This window comes from Apteryx mantelli, chromosome 21, assembly GCF_036417845.1.
Source record: "Apteryx mantelli isolate bAptMan1 chromosome 21, bAptMan1.hap1, whole genome shotgun sequence".
Taxonomy (NCBI): Eukaryota; Metazoa; Chordata; class Aves; order Apterygiformes; family Apterygidae; genus Apteryx; species Apteryx mantelli.
Genome location: NC_089998.1, coordinates 870,001 through 890,000, shown reverse-complemented (window position 1 = coordinate 890,000; position 20,000 = coordinate 870,001). Strand labels below are relative to the sequence as shown.

The following is a 20,000-nucleotide window of genomic DNA, read 5'->3' as shown; positions in this document are numbered from 1 at the left end:
CATAGGTTGATATACTGAGGAATAAAAAAGGGAAACAATAGCCACCAAGTGTGAGCTTATATGTCAAAAAATACATATATTATCAGCGTATTCAAACGAAGAGTAATTTATAAAGGCAGGTGCAGGGTGGGAGCAAACACGTTGCCAGCGGATAGCAAGAGCGTTCCTCATTGCCGAGGCGCCCTGGAAACGCTCCGACTCCTTGGATAATTTTAAGAACATTAAACCTGCAGCAGAGGAAGCGACTGGAACTCGCGGGCTGCCGAAGAGCTGCATGTTTGCACGGATTGCAGAGGAGTTCATCAGTTTTACTGTCCCCCGCCCCCAGGGAAACAAGACCCTATTAGCTGTGCTGAGCTGCTCCGTACAGTTCATAAGGAAAAGATCTGAATTAACACACTGCTTAATTCTTGTTAGAATCGGTTAATCAACTTGTGGCTTTGCCATTCAAAAGACTGATGCGTCTCACTCGGGGGCAAGATAAACCCTGGCTGGGGCGCGCGTGCCGCCCGGCCCTTTGTCTGCAGGCAGCCTCCGCTTCGGGCACAGGCGGGTCGCTCGCTATTAAGATGAACGCAACATGCCAAACCCTCCGTCACCTCCCCTGGAGATGCGCATTAGGGCTGCGTGCACGCCACCTTAGCGGCTTTGTCACTGCCCTTATCAACCAAATTTCTTCCTCTTCAGGGCCTCTCCCTGCCATTGACTCCTGCGGTCTCCATTGCAGACGTCACCTTTTGCATTTAAACCTTGGGGAGCGTCTGCTGTCCTTTGTCAGGGCTGTGCAAGGAGGGTTGGGGATTTTGAATATTAATTTAAGTCTGGATGAATAGTGTCGTTTTGAGCAAAGCCCTTTAATCTTTGGCCTGTACACAAGAGTAAATGATCTAGAAATCACAGCAAATGTACCAAATTATTCCACTGCAGATTTTGGCCTGGCATCTCTTAGCATCGGGGGAGAGGAGTGAGACCAGTACTATGATACTGGAAGGGTGAATAAATATTGTAGCAGAAATGCAGCTGGAGAAAAACATCTGGAATAGAGTACAGGAAACATGGACCAAGAAACAGTCCAGAAGCAAAAAGAAGAAATAACAATAGAAATCATTCATGAGAAGGAAACGTGAACTAGAGTGGATTAAGAACAGAATGCTGCTAAAAATATTGAAAACCAGAACGGAGAAGGAATGAGATAAACAGAAGAAATACCTCACCAAAACAGCAGAGGAAATCATCTCCATGTTAGCAGAAATACCTTGGCCAAGACATGCGTAAGAGCAAGCTCAGCAAGTCAAGGAGGAATAAGAGGAGCGGAGGGTAGAGAGGTGCTGGCTGGGATGCGGCTGGCTCTGCTCCGCAAGGCTGGAGGGAGCTCGGGGAGGCCTGGGCCGGCTGCCGTGGCCGGTGGGGATCTCTCAGGGAACGGTCCCTCGCTGGCCAGGCATTTACCTACGCAGCAGCAGGCGTCGCCGAAGCCCCGTGCCAGGGCTACGCTACCCTCCGGCGTGCCTGCTGCCAGCTCCTGAGCGTGTGATGCTAACGCGTTGTATTTTCAAACCGTGTTCATCTGCGAACCTCTGAACAGGCAACAGAAATAATTTAAAGAGATGATGAGACATTTTTATTATTCCCATGAAATTATATGGAATTATATTTTTAAATGAAGGTGACAGGTTTAAAATGTGTATTTTAGAGCGAAATTAATGCTGCGCTTTCTTGAGTCTGGAAGGTTGGCCAGCTAGGGGGGTCATGTCATGCTGTGTATGGAGTTTAGGCATCAAGGAATGAACTCTGTCTCTAAAAGAGCAGCTGCTGTTTTCAGGCTAGCGTAGAAAATAGCATTGCTGGTGCTCCACTGAGTGCTTGGCAGCTCACGGTGTCGCCGTCGCGATGCTGCAGCCTGTGCAGCGCGTGCACCGTTGCGAGGGACCCAAACAGGCGCAGGCACCGAGTAAGAACGCAAACACGTGAGATGCCAACTGCAGACCCATGGGACTGTCTAGCTAGTCCGTGAATACCTGCTTTTAAACAGATTTAAAGAGGTTAATTGGGCTGGGATATAGGTGGCTGTGTTACATCTTTAATGGAAATGTTGATTCAAGAAGCCATGGCTCTAGTGATTTTTATGCTACTGTAATTATTTTTAAACTTTGTTTTCGGCATTGTTGATAACAGCTTGGCATTGTGCCTGCATGACCTGATTAAACCTACAAATTGTCAGGCTTGATCTATAGGATGCAGATGAGATTGCTGACTGAGCATCACTTTGGAAATTCTCGATTTAAAACAGAAATTAGATTTAAAATGTTGTTCCCAACAACACACTGCAATAGCACTGGCAATTTTTAACACATATTTAGTATCCCAGCATTGTGATAGCAACTAAAGTACTGGGGGGTAAAAAAAGGTTCAACTCCTATTGTATATATTCAGTTTTTGAATGTATGCTCTCAAGCAGCATGCTATTCTGCGGAGGAGCATGGCAGCCCCTTGAGCAAGAGGGTCTGCTGAGGGCCTCCTCGCTGCAGCCTTCCCACAGGAGCAATTTCTGAGATGTTGCCCTCAATGCTGTCTCAGCCATTTCCCTTTTCCTATGTGAAACTTCAGCACAGGGTACCTGTGTGAAGTCGGAGACCACTGGCACGCATGGAAAATGCCTGGTGGGGCTCTGTGTGATTTGGGAAGTCTTCTGTAGGTGGGAGGCGAGGGGCAGCTCTTTCCCCAAGCATTTAAAACCAACGCTTAGACTCTGTAGCAGGGGTGGCATTCAGTGGTGCAAGTCTCAGTAAGAATAACGTATTGCTTAGATCCATTTGGAAGGAAATGAGAAGCGAATCAATTATTTCCAAATAAATAATGCACTTACTGTTACCACATGGTCTTGCATCAAAGTGATATAATGTATAGTGATAATGCCAGCTTTGTGTAGATTTAGATATGTCTTCAAAAACAACCGGAAGGCGTGTATCTGTACTCATGTGAATACTCTTTTAACGCTTACAATAAACTGTTTAAAAATTCTGTAGGGTCCTTTAAAAGTGCTAAAAGATATTCTTATTCTTTATTAGAACCAATAGGGTTCTGTAGAATTGCTGTAAACCCACTAAATTTGTCTGTGTTGAACTTCACAGGACTTTTCCATGAGGACTGTGTCCTTTTCGGTGTGTTAGGGCACCATCTGGATGGAGGAAGGGCTGTTGTCCAGGTCTGGCCTGTGGTGGTCTCTTTGAGCAGAAAGGGCTTTGCAGGAAGAGCTGTCACCGACATGCAGTGAGCGGGCAGCAGCCTGGCAGATACAAGAAATACTGACTGTGTTTTCTCTTGTTCTCTCTTTTTTGCCCAAGGTTTGAGCATCCGAGGAGCCCAGGAGGAAGACCCTCCCGATCCCCAGCTAATGAGACTAGACAATATGCTTCTGGCAGAAGGAGTCTCAGGTCCGGAGAAAGGTGGGGGATCGGCGGCAGCAGCTGCAGCCGCAGCAGCCTCTGGAGGGTCTTCAGATAACTCTATTGAACACTCAGATTACAGAGCCAAATTGACCCAGATCAGACAAATCTATCACACAGAGCTGGAGAAATATGAACAGGTCAGACATCAGCCTCTCACAGTTGTATGTGTACCTGCTGCTGCTCTCCTCTGCTTGCCAGCTCCTGTTTCTGTCCAGGGCTTCGAAAACACGTCCCTTCTTCCCCCTTCCCAACCCCTCTCTCTGTGAAAAGAGGTGTGCAGTAATGCGAGGCCTTCGCTGTTCGAGGAGGCTCTCGCTGGACGCAGGATGCATGTCTTGCATGCCTGACTGTTTTCTGTTGTTTGTAACCCCATAAAAGCAACACCTGGGTCAGTATTTCCCCCCTTCTAGAGCCAGTCCAAGGAGGGAGAAAGAAGGTTTCCTACGACACAGTGCCGTTTATGTAGCCAGCAGTGAAATCTTGTAAGACTGGTGTGTGGCAAGTCAAGGAGCACAAATACCTGGACCGTGCTGGCGATCTCAGCCCTCTCAGTAGGCGTCAGAGAGGAGATCCCTGCGCATCGCGGGTGCGAGGTGTTGGAGATGTCAGAGAGGAGATCAGTGGGCAGTGCGGGTACAAGTTGTTGGAGATGTCAGAGAGGAGATCCCTGGGCATCACAGGTGCGAGGTGTTGTAGGTGTCAGAGAGGAGATCGGTGGGCAGTGCGGGTACAAGGTGTTGTGGGTGTCAGAGAGGAGATCGGTGGGCAGTGCGGGTACAAGGTGCTGTAGGCATCGGAGAGGAGATCGGTGGGCAGTGCGGGTACAAGGTGCTGTAGGCATCGGAGAGGAGATCAGTGGGCAGCGCGGGCGCGAGGTGTTGGAGATGTCAGAGGGGAGATCGGTGGGCATCACGGGTATGAGATGTTGTAGGCATTGGAGAGGAGATCCCCGGGCATCACGGGTACAAGGTGTTGTAGGTGTCAGAGAGGAGATCGGTGGGCAGCGCGAGTGCGAGGTGTTGTAGGCATCAGAGAGGAGATCCCTGGGCAGCGCGAGTGCGAGGTGTTGGAGATGTCAGGGGGGAGATCGGTGGGCATCATGGGTGCGAGGTGTTGTAGGCATCGGAGAGGAGATCCCTGGGCAGCGCGGGTGCAAGGTGTTGTAGGCATCGGAGAGGAGATCCCTGGGCAGTGCGGGTGCGAGGTGTTGCAGGCATCGGAGAGGAGATCCCTGGGCAGCGCGGGTGCGAGGTGCTGGAGGAAAGGACGCTGCTGAGTCAGCTGTGGCAGTTGGCGCGGGAGCTGGCAGCGAGGCGCAGGCACAGCGTCTCGTGCTCGGCTCTGGGAGCTGCTGTTGCTAATAGGAAATATGGAAATCAAGGTCACGGTGAAACCTTTTCAGGCTGACATCAGCACTCAGCGTTTTTGTCTGAAGCAGAGCGCGCTGCAGAGACCCGCGGTGGCGAGTTCCCTGTGGGCGCTCGGTGACCCGCCGCGTTGGCCGGTCGGGTGGCCCCGGAGCCGTTGAGCGCTGCTGGCGCTCAGCGCAGCGTCACCTGGCCCGCGGTGGGCCGGGCAGCAGGGCTGGGCTGCCGGCGCGTCTGCGGTCTAGAAGAGAGACCTCCGCCTAGTCCCTTTCTGGTCTTTCGATGAGCAGCTGCATCGGAGGAGACGGGGGGAAGGAGAGGCACGAGGCCCTCGGCCCTCGCCAGCCTCAAGCGACGTCTCGGTTCTGCCCCCCCGGAGGCGTCCTGATAGCGCTCGCCAGCCCTGCGCCTCGTCGGCTCAGCGACCCCGCTCGGCCGGCGGTTTCCCGAGCTGGCGGGGGCAGCCCCGCACTCGCCCCAGCCCGTCGCCGCAAGGCGCTGACCCGAACGGACCCAAACCGCGAAAGAGGTGTCGAGACGGTGACAGAACCGCCCAAAACCGCGAAGGCGGGGACCCGCGCGCGGCTCTGCCCGGCTCCTTCCCTGGCCACCGCACTGTGACTCGGCCCGTTCGCCTGCCCGCTTTGCTGCGCGGAAAGCCGAGCCGGCTCGGGGTGCTCCGACGGCGGTGGCGGCACCGTGTCGCGGGAGTCTCGCGCTGCATGTGGGGACGCGCCAGCAGAGCTCCGGCACGTCCCTGCGCCTTTCTGTGCCACGAGCAACGCAGAAGTGTCTCTGGCAGGCGCTGCCCCTAGAGCCGAGCCGTGCCGGCGTGCCGAGCCTGCTGCATCTCGCCCGGTGCACACGCCCGCGCCGGCGCTGCACACAAGGAGCACCGCCAGGCGCCGGAGCGCGGCTCTCCGCACCGCCGCGGCGCTCGGCGTCGCCTCTCTTTCAGCACGTTGTTCGAAGGGGGCAGAGGCTGAGCAATCGCGGACAGGGACTGTGCAAATCTCCTTCCCCTCCGCCCCCCACAACCCTCCAAGCACCCCAGACGCCCCGGGAGGACCCGTTAGCGCTGTGCCGTGCCGCGCCAGTGACAAATGTGCGGCGTGCCGTGCTTGCGCAGGGACGGCCGTCGTGTTAACGAGCAGCAGCCGGCAGGAAAGCGCCGTGCAAAATCACAGGGACGCAAGCTGCAGAGAGATCTGCGGCCAAGGCAAATTCAGGCTGGTGCTTACAGCCGTTTCCTGGCAAGTGTCCTTTGACTCTGATAAGTTTAATGATGTGGGGGAAGCACTAGCGTTTTTAGCCCTGTAGCTCCATTTACAAAGGTTTCAGCTGAAATGTCACAGCCATCCGTCCACACCGCAGGAAACTTTGGAGGATGCTCAAGTGCTGCTCGGAGAAGGAGAGAGAGGTAGAGCTGATCTGAAACACGAGCGTTTCCCCTGTTGATCCTGACACCCAGCAACGTCTGCTCTACAGAAATATGATAATTTCCCCAGCCTTGCAGCAAACTGTCTCCTACCAGTTTGTCTCAGAGCAGCGCCTGTCTCGGCGGCTGAGAGGCCGCCGGGACTTTGTGTCTCTGTCTTCGCTGGCTGCAAGTTCCCGAAACGCCGCTGCCCTCCCGCAGACAGCGAGCAGATCACCCCAGCCCGCGGCAGGCGGGCGCACGCCGCCCGTGGACGAGGAGGAGGCTTCGAACGGGGCAGCTCCTGTCATCGTCTCTCCTTGCCCCCGCGCGCCTCTGGTTCCCGCTGCACCCGGCAGCACAAGCCGAAGCGTCTTTCTCCAGACGTTTTCCAGGCAGAGTTTGATTCTGACATTTGTTGCCAGTTAGGGGAAAAAAAAAGGAAAAAAAAGGAAAATGGAAAGTGTGTCACGCCATCAAACTGCTCTCCCCTCGCCTTGCGCCAGGAGAAATGGTCGTACACAGGCAGTTCTTTCCATAATTTACAGCTCCTGTAATAGAGATGACATATTGAAAGCTATCTTCTATAATTACACTGAAATACATTTTTTGCTGTAGGCAAAAGTACTGTAAGGGTCCCAGGCCTCCCGGAGCATCTGGGAACCTGCTTTCTGTGCTCACAGATGTCATCTGAATTCACCCCGAATTGGGGTGAAGTGCAGCTGCTCGGAAAACACCACCAGACCCGCACAGCACTGGCTGGGTCCAGCTCTGCCCGGTGCAGATCCGCTTTGCAGGTAGAGAGTGTTTTGGGCCATTTCCTCTCTTTTCCTTGTGCTCATCTGAGGAGTCTTGATTAAGCATTAAGGCTAGCAGAAGCATCCTCCACTCCTGCAAGGTTTCTGAGCGGGTTAACAAGGCCATCGCTTATAACCTGACGTTATTAATAATGTCTTGGGCACCAAGCAGAGGCCTGAAAAATAGTAGTGAGAAAGGGATCAAGTAGCTTGGACACTATAAATAAACAAGAGAAAACAAGACAGAGCATCAGAGTCTTCTGAGCTTACTTCCGCTCTGCTGTACCTAAGTAACTCTACAGATGGGATGTACTGGTAGAAATAAATTAAAATGAGGCCCTTTAAGTAGCTGTAACCAAACAAAGTCTTTTCAAGCAGTTCAAGTGAATGCAAGGAAAGCTTTTTGCTTCTTGAAAGCAAGAAACTTACTTTAGCTTTGGAACGGCCCTTTTTCAATGCTGTATTTGTGGAGAAATATTTTTCAGGATAAACAAATGCCTGAAAATATTTTCATTGTGATAGTTACCATTTTTATAGTACTTTAAAAACGAATTACCCAATTTTACAAATAATGAGGCACGTGACAAGCTATTGTGCCTGAAACATCCTTTCAGTGCCAAATACTTTAATTTAGCAGTATTCTTAGGCTAGTCAGAGCCACTCTTTTGTCTCAGGGAAGTGGTTGCTGGATTTTGGTGCATACATTGCTTTACCACTGTGCATTATTTACTAGACGAACCCAAACTACTACTATTGGAGTCAGATGGCTGAAGCCAGACTGTTGCAGGTTAAGTTTCTGGGGGCGGCTTGGCACGGGGAACGCAGCGCAGATTTGACCCACGGCGCGGTGAGGCCGGAGGGACGGGGCCAGAGCTGGCGCTCGCGGTCGGGGCGGCTTTCGCGGGCGTCTCGCGGAGCGCGGCTCGGCCGGCTGCGCGCACGCATCTGGGTTTGTGCTGCCCGAGCCCCTGGCACGGGCCGCGTTTGAGGTGGGGTTTGCAAGACCGTGTCGCTTTTACCAGCAAAAGCAGGGAAGCACAGCCCGTGGGAGTCACCCGCCCCCCGGGCGGAAGCAGTGATCCCAAAGTTTTAGTGCTAATGGATCATTATTGCCTGGGACAAGTTTGGGGGTGCGGACAGGGGGGTGCGGGGCTGCGGGAGCCCCCAGGCCGGCAGAGCCCCGGGGCCGCGGTGCGGTGGCCAGCACGGCCCCCGGGGCACCTGCGCCTTCCCGGCCGAAGCGCTGAGCCGGGCTGAGCGCTGCCTCCAAACGGGTGCAGCAAGGATGTAAATTAGCCTGTAATTTACTTTCAGTAGTGTAAAGAAAAAAAAAATCACTTTGCCTGAAGTGTATGCATCTTTCTTAAGGGTGTACCCAGATTTTAATTATCTAAATGTAAATACTTAACGAATTTTACTTAGAGTAATGAGCTAAAGTGCACACTACATAAATGAGATGTTCTAATTAATCATGTATGAACTACTGGTTTAAAGAAAAGCTATGTGAATTCTGCGAATGTTGGGCTATTGCCAAATTGCTAATCAGCATTTGCATTCATAGATGGCTTCACTTAATAAGTTGTGAGACGTTCAGCAAATGTTATAGGAAATTATGAGTTTTTAGATGCATAAACTTTTCACTTTTAACTCTTTCCCTTGCACAATCTATCGAAATGCAAGAGAATCACTGAAAATCTAGGTGTAAGACAAATTATAAAGGTCTTTTTAATCCTGGCTTTAGAAGAAAAAGAAGAGCTAGTATCAAACAGATATTTAACATATGTGGTCTGAACAAGGTATTTGTACTGTTTCCTCTGCATGATTTAGTGACTGCTGAGTATCCTGTTCATAGCCCATTATGTTAGATGCATGAGAGTGGAATCCTTTGGCCTTATTTGGAAGCGATTATAGCTCAGCTTTGCATTATGATATCTGCTTCCTTGTATAATCAACGTGCACACACCTCCTGAAGATACTTAAGCCTTTGATACATCCACCTTTGTGTGATAAGTATTCATGGGAACAGAGCAGCAGTTTATCTTCTGCATGTTTATAAACACAGAGAACCAGCGCAGCATCCCGTCTTCTCTTCTTTTTTAAAGGCTGCATTGGGACAGTGATAGGTTAGTGCCTGAAACGTGGTTGAGTTCCCCTCCAAGCCCTTAGGAAGAGATTAGTCCTGTAGCAGCAACGCGGTTCTCTCTAGTAGATGAGAGTCCCAGCTTGTGTTTTTGAAAGAGATAAAGGAGACATAAATCAGCATAGTTTGTGGCAGCTTGCAGCCTGCGTAGGGGGAAGCCAGAATACCAGCGTGACAGCCACTTGGTCATACGAGGCTCGGATCAGGAAAAGTCTGTTGATGATGCAGCCTGGAGAAGTTCATATCATCGTGTCCTTTTGCCGGCATCGTCTGGGGCTGATAATTGATAGCTCCTAATGCCTTTCCCTCCCCAGCGTTTTGCAGCGCAGCAGAGGCCGGGCTCAGGCAGGGCTGCGATGCCTAGCAGCTTCTTGGAAATTCCACGGTTTAGGCAGAACTGCGCAAGTCGGTTCAAAAAGGTCTAAATGCCCTGATCTGCTGTCGAGAGCTGAACAACTGCACGCTGTCTGTTTGGGGCTCCTTGCGTCCCGCGATTCGCGGTACGGGATAGCCTTCGCCGGCTGAGGCGGCTCGCTGGGCTCGGCGCCTGCTGCTCCCCTCTCACGTTGTCCTCCTGCCTGCAGTTATTTACATGCTCCTGACCGCTCCTCTCTGTCTGCGGGGCAGGAGAGCAGTCTGTCTGCACGGCTAGAAGGAAGCGAGCGTTAGACAGAGCTCTGCCGCAGCTGCTCGGCACCCCCGGCTACCCTGAAGAGGTCCCGGACCTCATTCGCAGCGGTGTCTGGGGCGTCTTAGTGCACTGCCCCAGCTGCTGAGGCAGCTCGTGGGCGCAGGGAGCCTGGGACAGCCCGGGGCTCCCTCCCGGGACGCCTGGGGACCTCGCGAGGGTTGGGGCATGCTTGCTTCCCTCCGGCTGTCGGTGGCTCTGCCCTGCAGCCAGGCCGCCCGTCGTGTCCTCACGGGACTGTACAGCACCATTTCTAAGCCTCCTCTTCCTTTGCAGGCATGTAACGAATTTACCACACATGTGATGAACCTTCTCAGAGAACAGAGTCGGACACGTCCCATTTCTCCCAAGGAGATTGAGAGGATGGTGGGCATCATTCATCGAAAATTCAGCTCCATCCAGATGCAACTCAAACAAAGTACTTGCGAAGCAGTAATGATTTTAAGATCAAGGTTCCTTGATGCCAGGTAAGGGGGCGAGGAGAGCCCCTCCTGCTTTTCCGGGGAAGGAGGGGTGCTCACGGAGCAGCTTGCAGAGCGCCAGGCCTCCCCGGGAGCTGCATCCGCCCGTGGGCAGGGATCGCCCAGCGCTGGGTTGCTGTGCCCCTAGGAAACAGCTCAGAGCACTGCTCCCTCACGCAGAGGCTGCTTTGTGAAAGGGAGTTTTGCTTTCATGGCAATGCCTGTGTCTTTGAACAAATGTTAGTGCAAGGGCTAGGCTTGTTTGCCCTGTGTTTGCTTACCCTGCTAGCGTGGGAGCTGCACGGGACGCATGCGAGGGGCGTGCAAGCACCCTGCTAGCGTGGGAACTGCATGGGACACGTGCGAGGGGCATGCAAGCGCCCTGCTAGCACGGGAGCTGCACAGGACGCATGCGAGGGGCGTGCAAGCGCCCTGCTAGCACGGGAGCTGCATGGGATGCATGCGAGGGGCGTGCAAACACCCTGCTAGCACGGGAGCTGCACAGGACACACGCGAGGGGCGTGCAAGCGCCCTGCTAGCACGGGAGCTGCACGGGACGCATGCGAGGGGCGTGCAAGCGCCCTGCTAGCGTGGGAACTGCATGGGACACGTGCGAGGGGCATGCAAACACCCTGCTAGCACGGGAGCTGCACGGGATGCATGCGAGGGTCGTGCAAACACCCTGCTAGCACGGGAGCTGCACAGGACACACGCGAGGGGCGTGCAAGCGCCCTGCTAGCACGGGAGCTGCACGGGACGCATGCGAGGGGCGTGCAAGCGCCCTGCTAGCATGGGAGCTGCACGGGACGCACACGAGGGGCATGCAAACACCCTGCTAGCGTGGGAGCTGCACAGGACGCACGCGAGGGGCGTGCAAGCACCCTGCTAACGTGGGAGCTGCACGGGACACACGCGAGGGGCGTGCAAGCACCCTGCTAACGTGGGAGCTGCACGGGACACATGCGAGGGGCGTGCAAGCACCCTGCTAACATGGGAGCTGCACGGGACGCATGCGAGGGGCGTGCAAGCACCCTGCTAGCGTGGGAGCTGCACGGGACGCACATGAGGGGCATGCAAGCACCCTGCTAACATGGGAGCTGCACGGGATGCACGTGAGGGGCGTGCAAGCACCCCCCGACAAGGAGCTGCTTGGCTGAGGTGCAGGGGAAGCCAGCACCTTCTGAACCAGTCTGAACCAGCAGCTCTCCACTACTCGGCATTGCTTTTGGAGCTCGGCGCCATTCTCAGCAGACAGCCAGCTCCTAAAGCGAGCTGGAGCCATTGAGCATTTCCTTTCCTCATGCTGCTTCACAACTGGCAAGTCCGGCTGAGTGCTCACAGCTTCCAATGCTTGCAAGCGGTTTGAAGAGCAGCTTTCCCATTCTGGGGATGCCACCCAGCAGGCAGGCGCCAGTGCAGCAAGAGATGACTAGAGAACGATAGGAGAGAGCATCTGCCTGCAGATATGAGCTCTTTCTATAGACTGCGAGGAAAGAGCAGAAACAGACAGAGAGGAATTAGGAAGGGCCAGATTTCTTTGGAAGCCCAGATGAGCTGGGACATCGGCCCCAGCAGCACCCCCCTTTGCAGAGCTCCACTACCACGTGCAGGACTCTGGCAGCTAGCTGAGCCCTGCAGTACTGGGGAGGCTGAGCTGAACCTCTGAGCCTGCAGGAGCAAACAGGCACCACACAGAGCCTCCCTCTAGCAACTAGCTCATGCTTCACACCTGAAAGCTGTGAGGAGCTAAACAAGAGCAAAATAATTTTATTAACAAGGAGGTCACTGGCAGGTGTGGCAAATTAGGGTAATTACAAACAGTTGGAGGAAATGTCTATGGAGAGCTCCAGTAACTGCAAAGGTAAAGCCTGCAGATGCACATTTTAAAGTGATTTCTTTAAAAAGGAGGAAGGTAAATAAGGCAAAATGAGCGGAAGCGCAGTAATGAGATAAACACAGCTCTAGGGAGAGAGTCTGCCTGCTCCAGGATACAGCGTAGTTAGCAACATCGTGATACTCCTGGAACAGAGCACTGGGGGATTGCCGCTTGGCTGCCTGCTGGCCTAAGGCGCAGGCAGTGTGATTGCAACCAGCCCGGAGGGGAACGGGGCTCTGAAGGAAACGTTTAACCGTTAGGTGCTTTCGAAAGGATGTTCTCGGGGAGGAAGAGAGCAGCCCATGTCAGGTTGGAGGGAAAAGCCACCACAGCTGTGCAGATGCTAGTGCTGCAACCCGGTGCAGCAAGAAAGCAGCACAGAGCCACCTGCACGGCCAGGCACGCCGCCACTGCTCTGCTGCTCGCGTTTCCTTGCTGTCTGGAGCATGCGCCGGGGCAGCGCACGTAGGAGAAACTCATCTTTTGAGCAAGGCTGCGTGGACAAGAGCGCGCCTCGGTGCAGCATCCCGCGCTGGACGTGGCAGCCTGACCCTGGCTCCCTCCTCAGCGGGAGGGTGTGCGGATGGGCATCACCTGAGAGAGCCCTGAGAGCCAGTTAGCACCAGTGAGGGCTACGCGAGGACACGGTGCTAAGGCTGCCCTGGCCCTGCCTGTTGTGCTCGCCCCAATGCACCTGTGCAGAAACCTAACTGACCTGCATTTAAAGGGAGATGGGTTTGGCATGCTGCTGTCAGCAAAGAGCATTTAAGCAGTGGAGGGGGTGTGTGCTCCTGGGGGCACCTTGCTCGGGTTGGGGCTGTCCTTGGGAGGCAGGCCTGCCCTGGCGTGGAGGGGCTGCAGCCTGCCCAGGCAGGGGCCTTGCCTTTTGCTCCGTGGCATTCGTGCCCTGCCCTGCTGCTGGGTCTTAGCCTGCGCCGCAGAGGCGAGCGTGGCCCCTGCCCACGGCTGAAACGCGCTGCAGAGGCCGGGACGGGGCTCGGCCCCTTGCCTGGTCCTGGCAGTCGAGGTGCTCGTGCTGCCGCCTCCTCTGAGCAGCAGCTGCTGACGGTGGGGGGTGGGGGCTGCGGATTTGGGGGGCACGCATGAGATTCTGTCGTTTTGTTGTAGTACTGAGGCACGGCCCTGTGAAATGAGGGTCGCTTGCCCCTCTGCAGACCCTGCCGGAGATCTGGCTGTATCTGTAACAGACATGTCTGTCTCTTTCCTTTTCAGGCGGAAAAGGCGTAACTTCAGTAAACAAGCCACAGAAATCTTGAATGAGTATTTTTACTCCCACCTCAGCAACCCTTACCCCAGTGAAGAAGCCAAAGAAGAGCTGGCAAAGAAATGCAGCATCACAGTATCGCAGGTAGGAAGTGGCGCGGGAGCCCTCGGGACGGCGGCGGCTCGGCCCTGCGAGAGCCGGTGCCTCCCGCGGGGCTGCGGAGGGGCCGGGCTGGGCTGGGCACCCCTGCGCTGTGCTTCCAGGGGACGCATCCGACACGCGGAAGGTCCCTGCCCTCTACACCTTCGTCATCCCTTTAAAGTCAAACTATTGACGGTAAAGAGATGTAAGGATCAACAGGTAGATGGCACAAGACTAAGCTCTGCAGGAAAGACTGTGTGCTGGCAGCCGGCTGGGGATGTTCTAGAATAAAAAGAGTACGTGTACAAAGACTGAAATTGAAATAAAATGGATATAACATTCGCATCCTACTTTACATCAGATTTCTCTCTCTGTATCGTCAGTAAGGCTCTCAGATAGTTGAGCCGTACTGTCTGTTATAAATTCATTAGACTTACTATTATTTCAGGGAAAAGACAGTTTATTGATAAATATATAATCTATAATCTATTTTTGTAAGTCAGAATTTCTTTGATTGGTTGAAGTCTTTTTTTTCCTAAGCCAGCTTCTCAATATTAGTGAAGTGACAGGAGTAGTTTCTCTAGCAAAAATGTACTAGGCATATTGACTCCTTTTATCATATGTAACAACTGTTACTATAATGTTAATGGAAGAAACAGTATCTCCATCATCAAAAATGCACACCTTTGTTGGCCAAGGCTCCGTTTCCCATATAGACTCAGATATATCTTACCACTCCAGATTGTTTTCTCACAGTGACATTCTGGTCTACAACACTGTTACATCAAGCTTTCCTTCACTGTTTACTTCACTAGATAGTTCAAACAGCAAAATAACACTTTTGCATTTCTTGTGGCTCGTACATCTGATAGAAAACCAAAATACTCCCACAGCAAATCTGGCTCTTGCGCTTTGGGAAAGTTGTCGCTCGGGCTGCAGAAAAGAAAGTTCAGTAACAGTTTCCAAGTTTTCCAGCCACCCTGGTGCCCACTTGCGAGTGCTGGAGCGCCACCTCCTTCCAGTCCCGATCAGCTCTGCGTATCAATATTTCAGGTCCTTCAGAGGAGCAATGCCTGCGGCTAATGGTTAACTATTAATGAATGCTTTAGCTGGCATTATTAGCAACACAACCTTTAGCTTTATAATTAAGATCTGAGTTGCGATTTACTTTATAGGTCTCCATTGAAACCATGAAAAATTCAGGTACTTTATTGAAGTCTTCCAAGTGAAAACTTCTGTGAAAAAGGCCACCTAGCCCACCCAATCTGATGCGATTTAGCTGACTTTGGATGTGGGGCAGCTCTCTGGGGAGCCCGCAGGCATTGCTGCATGCTGTCTTGGATACCTGGCACAAGCTAAAAGCTGCAGAGTACGTAAATGCCTGGCCAGCTTGGTCCTACATCTTGTTATTGGTTTTGGTCCTCTTGGTGCAAGAGAGTTTATAGCAAAGCCTCCACAAAGTGGTCTTCAAAAACCTATCCGTTTGAGCAAAGGTAGCCTGCTGCATAATTAGGAGAGCAAGATCCATCAAGACCAAGTTGGAGAAATTGTTTTAAATAATCACCGGTAGGTCTTCAGCTCTGCTGGCAAAAGGTAATTAGAGAAAAAGACTCACCATGGTGGAGGGTGTGACAGACCTGCTGGCAAGACGTTTCCTCCGTGCTCAAGGGACGGTGCGTTGTGCCTGGCAGAGGAGGCGTCAGTGATTCTGAAGAGGGAACTGATAAAAAGCTGGATCTAGATACGCCTGAAGTGACGGAAGGAAATGAGATGGAACATTTGAGAAGCCGTAACTGATGGTTTCTAGTGCTAATAGATCTGATTTCTTTCTTAATTGGTTGGTTGATAAGACTGAACGTGTACATTGTAGAATGAAATAAAAAAGCAGGCAGATGGTCCAAAAATGTAGCAGCAGCAGTGAGCCTGTGACATGAATATAGGTTTGTGTCTTTAATATTTGATAGGAGTGTGTATTAGTTGTTTCTTGAATCCATTAGGAAGTCTGGGTGAATGATGGGAGTAGCTGCATTGCATCCTCTGTACCGCTGTTCATAGCATCCTGGGTTTTGAAGGGTGACATTTTCCAGCCGAACAGTAAGGACAGCATTGACCACAGAACCTGGGCATTAGCCTCCATAGATGCAAATTTGGGGCCGCGATCAGAGCTTCAGTCTCGCAAGAGTGTTATAAATGGCTAGAAAAAGCTCCAGATGATGGGACAGCTTGAAAACTGGACAATGTATCATCTAATGGGAGAGGAGCACGTATGGGAGAGAGGGAGTGACTGTGTTCAGCTGGCTTGCTTAAGTTCCTGATAGATCTGCTGTCATGGCTAGAAAATGTGAATACTACAGATATCCTGTTCTTTGGTTTTCAAAGGCATTTCCAAAGGCCATATGGCAGGACTGCAGGATTACTTGATATTTACTAGGTCGAACGGGGCCGAAGTTGTCTTTTTTTGTACTGAAAAATGTATATATTTTTGAGGCCATCTAGCAGAAAAGCTCTGAGCATGCACTGTAAAATAGTACAGTGCATACTGCTCTAGTGTTTGGCAGCAAAAGTCGGAGGATGTAATCCGGAAATCAGGGGTAAATTGAGCAGTCATTTAAAACACTGCAGGAATAGCATCGCATGGGATAAGCAGTGGCATCCAAGTGAATGGCTGAACTACACCTTGCCTAGGGCTTTTATGAAAAATCTCTAAGCATATGTATTTGCAGCCTTGAGCAGGAATCCCTCTGACTTGCCTTTGCTGGCGCTGTGCCCTATTTACCTTTCATTTTACAAAGGCCCTGAAAGTGCAAAGAGCTGGAAAATGAAAGAAATATCTGTTAATGGAAAGCTTTCCAAACTCCTAAAGGTTTTGGTTCATGTTTGATGAAGAGGCTTTGTCTTTTTTTCCAGCTGAGCTAGACATCCCTTTTAGTCTCTTCTAGTGATGATCCAAGATATTTCTTTCTTGTACTGTCAGTGGCTTGTAAATGCTGGGGGCAGATTCATGGCAGAACACTTTCTCCCTCAAACACTTAATTAGTAAGTATTTTGGGTCATCCTCCCCCTGGATTAAGCAGCTCGCTGGAAATCTTGCTGCCATAGCACTTTACAGAGCTACAAAGAAAATTGTCTCCTAGAATCATTTAGTTGCAGATAGGAGATAGATGGTCTCAGTTTTGATATCAGTGTTTAAAATAATATGTAGAGAAGGTTTTTCAAGAAAAGCATAAAGACAAACTGTTTATTAAGATGAACACCCCGCACAATTTCATTTTTAAGAGTATGGAAAAGGTAATTCTAGGGAAAAAAATGTCCTTAATGGAGAATGTCGGCTGTAATTTAGAACTACCCGATCAGCACGTGTTTGAGGGAGATAAACTGTATCATCTGTTCTCTCCCTACCATGGCTGCAAGGCTGATGTTTTATACTTTTGCAGATGAGCCTCTTTCAGGGTGTCATGAACAACTATCAGTCTATCATACGGGCTATAGAAAGGGCATAGTCATTGCTGAAAGCATGTCAGTGGATTACAGCAATAAAATTTTTCACTGCTTCAAACAAAAGAAGAATGTGCTTGACAAGAGAATATATTTAAAATTTTTTTTTTAAAAAGAATGCAGAGCTTGATTTCAACACCCCTCCCACCCCCACTTCTTTTGAGTCTGTATTTGTTTATTTTTGTAAGCTCATTGACAGGAGCTATAGATTTAGAGGCTCTGACCCTTGACTTCATATGGGAGCAAAAAAAAAAGATGCAAACTTTAAAATAAGTAATTTTACCTCTAGAAACTTTTATTTATTAGCCAAAGAACATGTGCCATGAGAGCTCCACATATATTTTCCAAATTTCATATTTTTAACAACTAATTAGGTGCAGAGCATAAACCATGCTAGGAAGAAAAATTGGAAACACAATGGAAAACTTTGATCTGTAAATATTCAGTTCAGTGATTTCAGCAGTGATGCTCTTTTGTCAGCTGCTGCTTTTGAGGAGCGAGCCCTGATCTATCCCATGAAATTAGCTGGTGCAGAGACGCAAGGCAGGCCTGCCCCATCCCAAATCCTCCATGAGGAATCTTGATGATTTAAGTAATAATTTATTGTCTTTTTATTTAACATTGTAATTAACATGATAAATAAGTGCAACAGTATTGTTTGAAATGCAATATACAATTAAGCCCAATTAATTAATTGGCCTTCAATGATCAGGAGGAGAAAGATGTTCATTGTTTTTTTCATGTGAAGAGATAGTTTGTTTTAATGAAAAATGTGTTATGAAGCCGCTCGCGGTTGAGGCACCTTCCCGCGGGCGCGCGGGAGGGCCGTCGCGGGGCGCCCCGGTCCGCCAGAGCCAGCTCGGCGGCACGCGCAGGGCCCCGGCGTGCAAACCCCGCGGTAGATCCAGCGTGCCCCGGCTTGTGCAGCGCCCGGCGCCGGCCGCGGCTGCAGCCCTGCTGCGGTGCCGAACGTGGGAGCCGGAAGGGCCCCTTCGGCTGGGCGAAGGGGGCGCGAGCTGCGACCGCGTTGCCGAAAGCGATGCCGCATCTTCCGCGCGGTGGCTGGCGCAGCCCCGGGCTCGGCTCTACCTGCATGCGGAGCGTGCGTTTTAATCTCGGGAACAGTTTAACATTTCTGGATATTCATTTAGATGTGGTATGCGGGTTAAACATAACGTACGATCTCTGCTCCTCTCATTGCTTCCAATTAAACCTTGCTTGTTAGTTTAACCTCTAGGTAATCCCATCAAACAATTGATGTCAAGGAAACACTGCCCACAGTGGCTCTGGATGAGTGGCCATTAATTTTAATTGCCTTGATATTAAAGATTAAGAAGTATTGGGACTAGCAGAATGGAAACGATCTGATGTCAAGCAAATCCACTCGTTGAGGCTTCCCCAGGCTGCTGGTGATATTAAAATTTTACTGTGAGAATTAAATAAACCTTTATTAGTGATGGCTGTTGTTTGATTGGTCCAGGGGTGTGCATAAACAGAGGGCTCGCGCACACATCCGTGGACAATACTGTTGATGTACAGAGATTCCTCAATTATGAAACTGTTAATAAAGCATAATCTGATTGTCCACAATAATTATTTGCTAGGTTTCATTAATGTATTATTGCTTCTCTGACTGACAAGGTAATATTAAGTGCAGTATATAGAATACAGTGGAGTATTATCTAGGGAGCAGAATGTATAAGGTACGCCTTTCATATTGCAGTTAAAAGCTAGAGGCTTTTCATTAATTGTGTTAAAACAAAAGCTAAAGCTGCATAAAATACAGCAGGATTTGTCTCTTCCCTGTCACGGGATACCTTCTCGGGTGCTGTGGCACAGCTAAGCTCTTTCCCTCGCCTGCGTCGTCATTCAAAAAGCGTCCCAGAGCCGCAGGGGCGCTTGCGGGGCGCCCGGTCGGAGCAGCGTGGAGCGCCCGGGTCCATCCCGGTGCTCCGTGCTGCCTTGGACCACTTATTTCCCATTTCCCTTGGGCGTTTCGGTCCTCTGCTGTCCCCCTGGGCCGGGTATGGTTAATAACCATATTAACGAGCGGTATCGTTGCTAGCGCCCTCCCCTTCGCTCCTGCTGTTGTTGCAGGTGCTTTTCCCTTCTCCGGGAGCAGGAGGTGCCGTCCACCTTGCAGCCCGGGACTGCTGCTTGGGAGCAGCGTCAGAGCCGCCGAGAAAGCCTTGTGCAGACTTCCCTAAGCTGCTCTAGCCGTGACCTGTGTCCGGGTCAGCAGTCAGCGCCCTGCGAGCCGCCTTGGCTTCGGCGCAGGAGCTTCAAAGCGAGATGACAAAGTGACTTTTCAGCCATTATTGATTTATGTTATTCCTTTCATTTTCAGCTGACCAAACACGGTTCTAAGTGTGGGCTGCCAAGGTTGTTCCAGCCCAAAAATAAAGAACAATTGCGCTCGCTCCCAGCTCTCGCGCTGAACCAGAAGGCACCTCTGCCCCCCTTCAGCACGCTGTAGGGGTCTTGCACCGATTTCACTGACAAACGCTCGTATTAAGAGGAGACAACGCCATGCTAAATGTTACAGCAGACTCTGAGACGCAGGTTGTCAGGAGAGACTAACCCCTTGCTCATCAGCTTTGCCATGAGCCAAACATAGGTCGTATCCGTAATATTCAACTGATCCTTGATTATTGCTTAATTAATGGAAGTACCCAGCGGATGTGAGATCGGAAACTGGGGAATGGGCCTTTGCTGGACCACCCATGCCCTCCTGAAGCGAGCACGCTTTGCCCGGTCAAGCGCTTTGTGGGCTTCACCCTTTCCCCTTCTCCCCGCTGCAGGTGTCCAACTGGTTTGGCAATAAGAGAATCAGGTACAAGAAGAACATAGGGAAGTTCCAGGAAGAAGCCAACCTCTACGCGGCAAAGACGGCCGTGACCGCAGCGCACGCCGTGGCTGCAGCCGTCCAGAACAACCAGACGAA

At 51.3% G+C, this 20,000-nt stretch overlaps 1 protein-coding gene across 3 annotated transcripts in view; it reads left to right on the top strand.

Moving 5' to 3' along the window:
• The window catches only part of PBX3 (PBX homeobox 3), a 114,842-nt gene that overhangs the window by 87,989 nt on the left and 6,853 nt on the right, over window positions 1-20,000 (top strand). For all 3 annotated transcript variants that reach the window (XM_067309386.1, XM_067309385.1, XM_067309387.1), the window contains 4 exons: window positions 3,345-3,586; window positions 10,135-10,325; window positions 13,429-13,564; window positions 19,858-20,000. The exon at window positions 19,858-20,000 is cut by the window's right edge and continues 23 nt beyond it. In XM_067309386.1, the coding sequence (XP_067165487.1) occupies window positions 3,345-3,586; window positions 10,135-10,325; window positions 13,429-13,564; window positions 19,858-20,000 (712 nt within the window). The remainder of the gene's footprint in view (window positions 1-3,344; window positions 3,587-10,134; window positions 10,326-13,428; window positions 13,565-19,857) is intronic.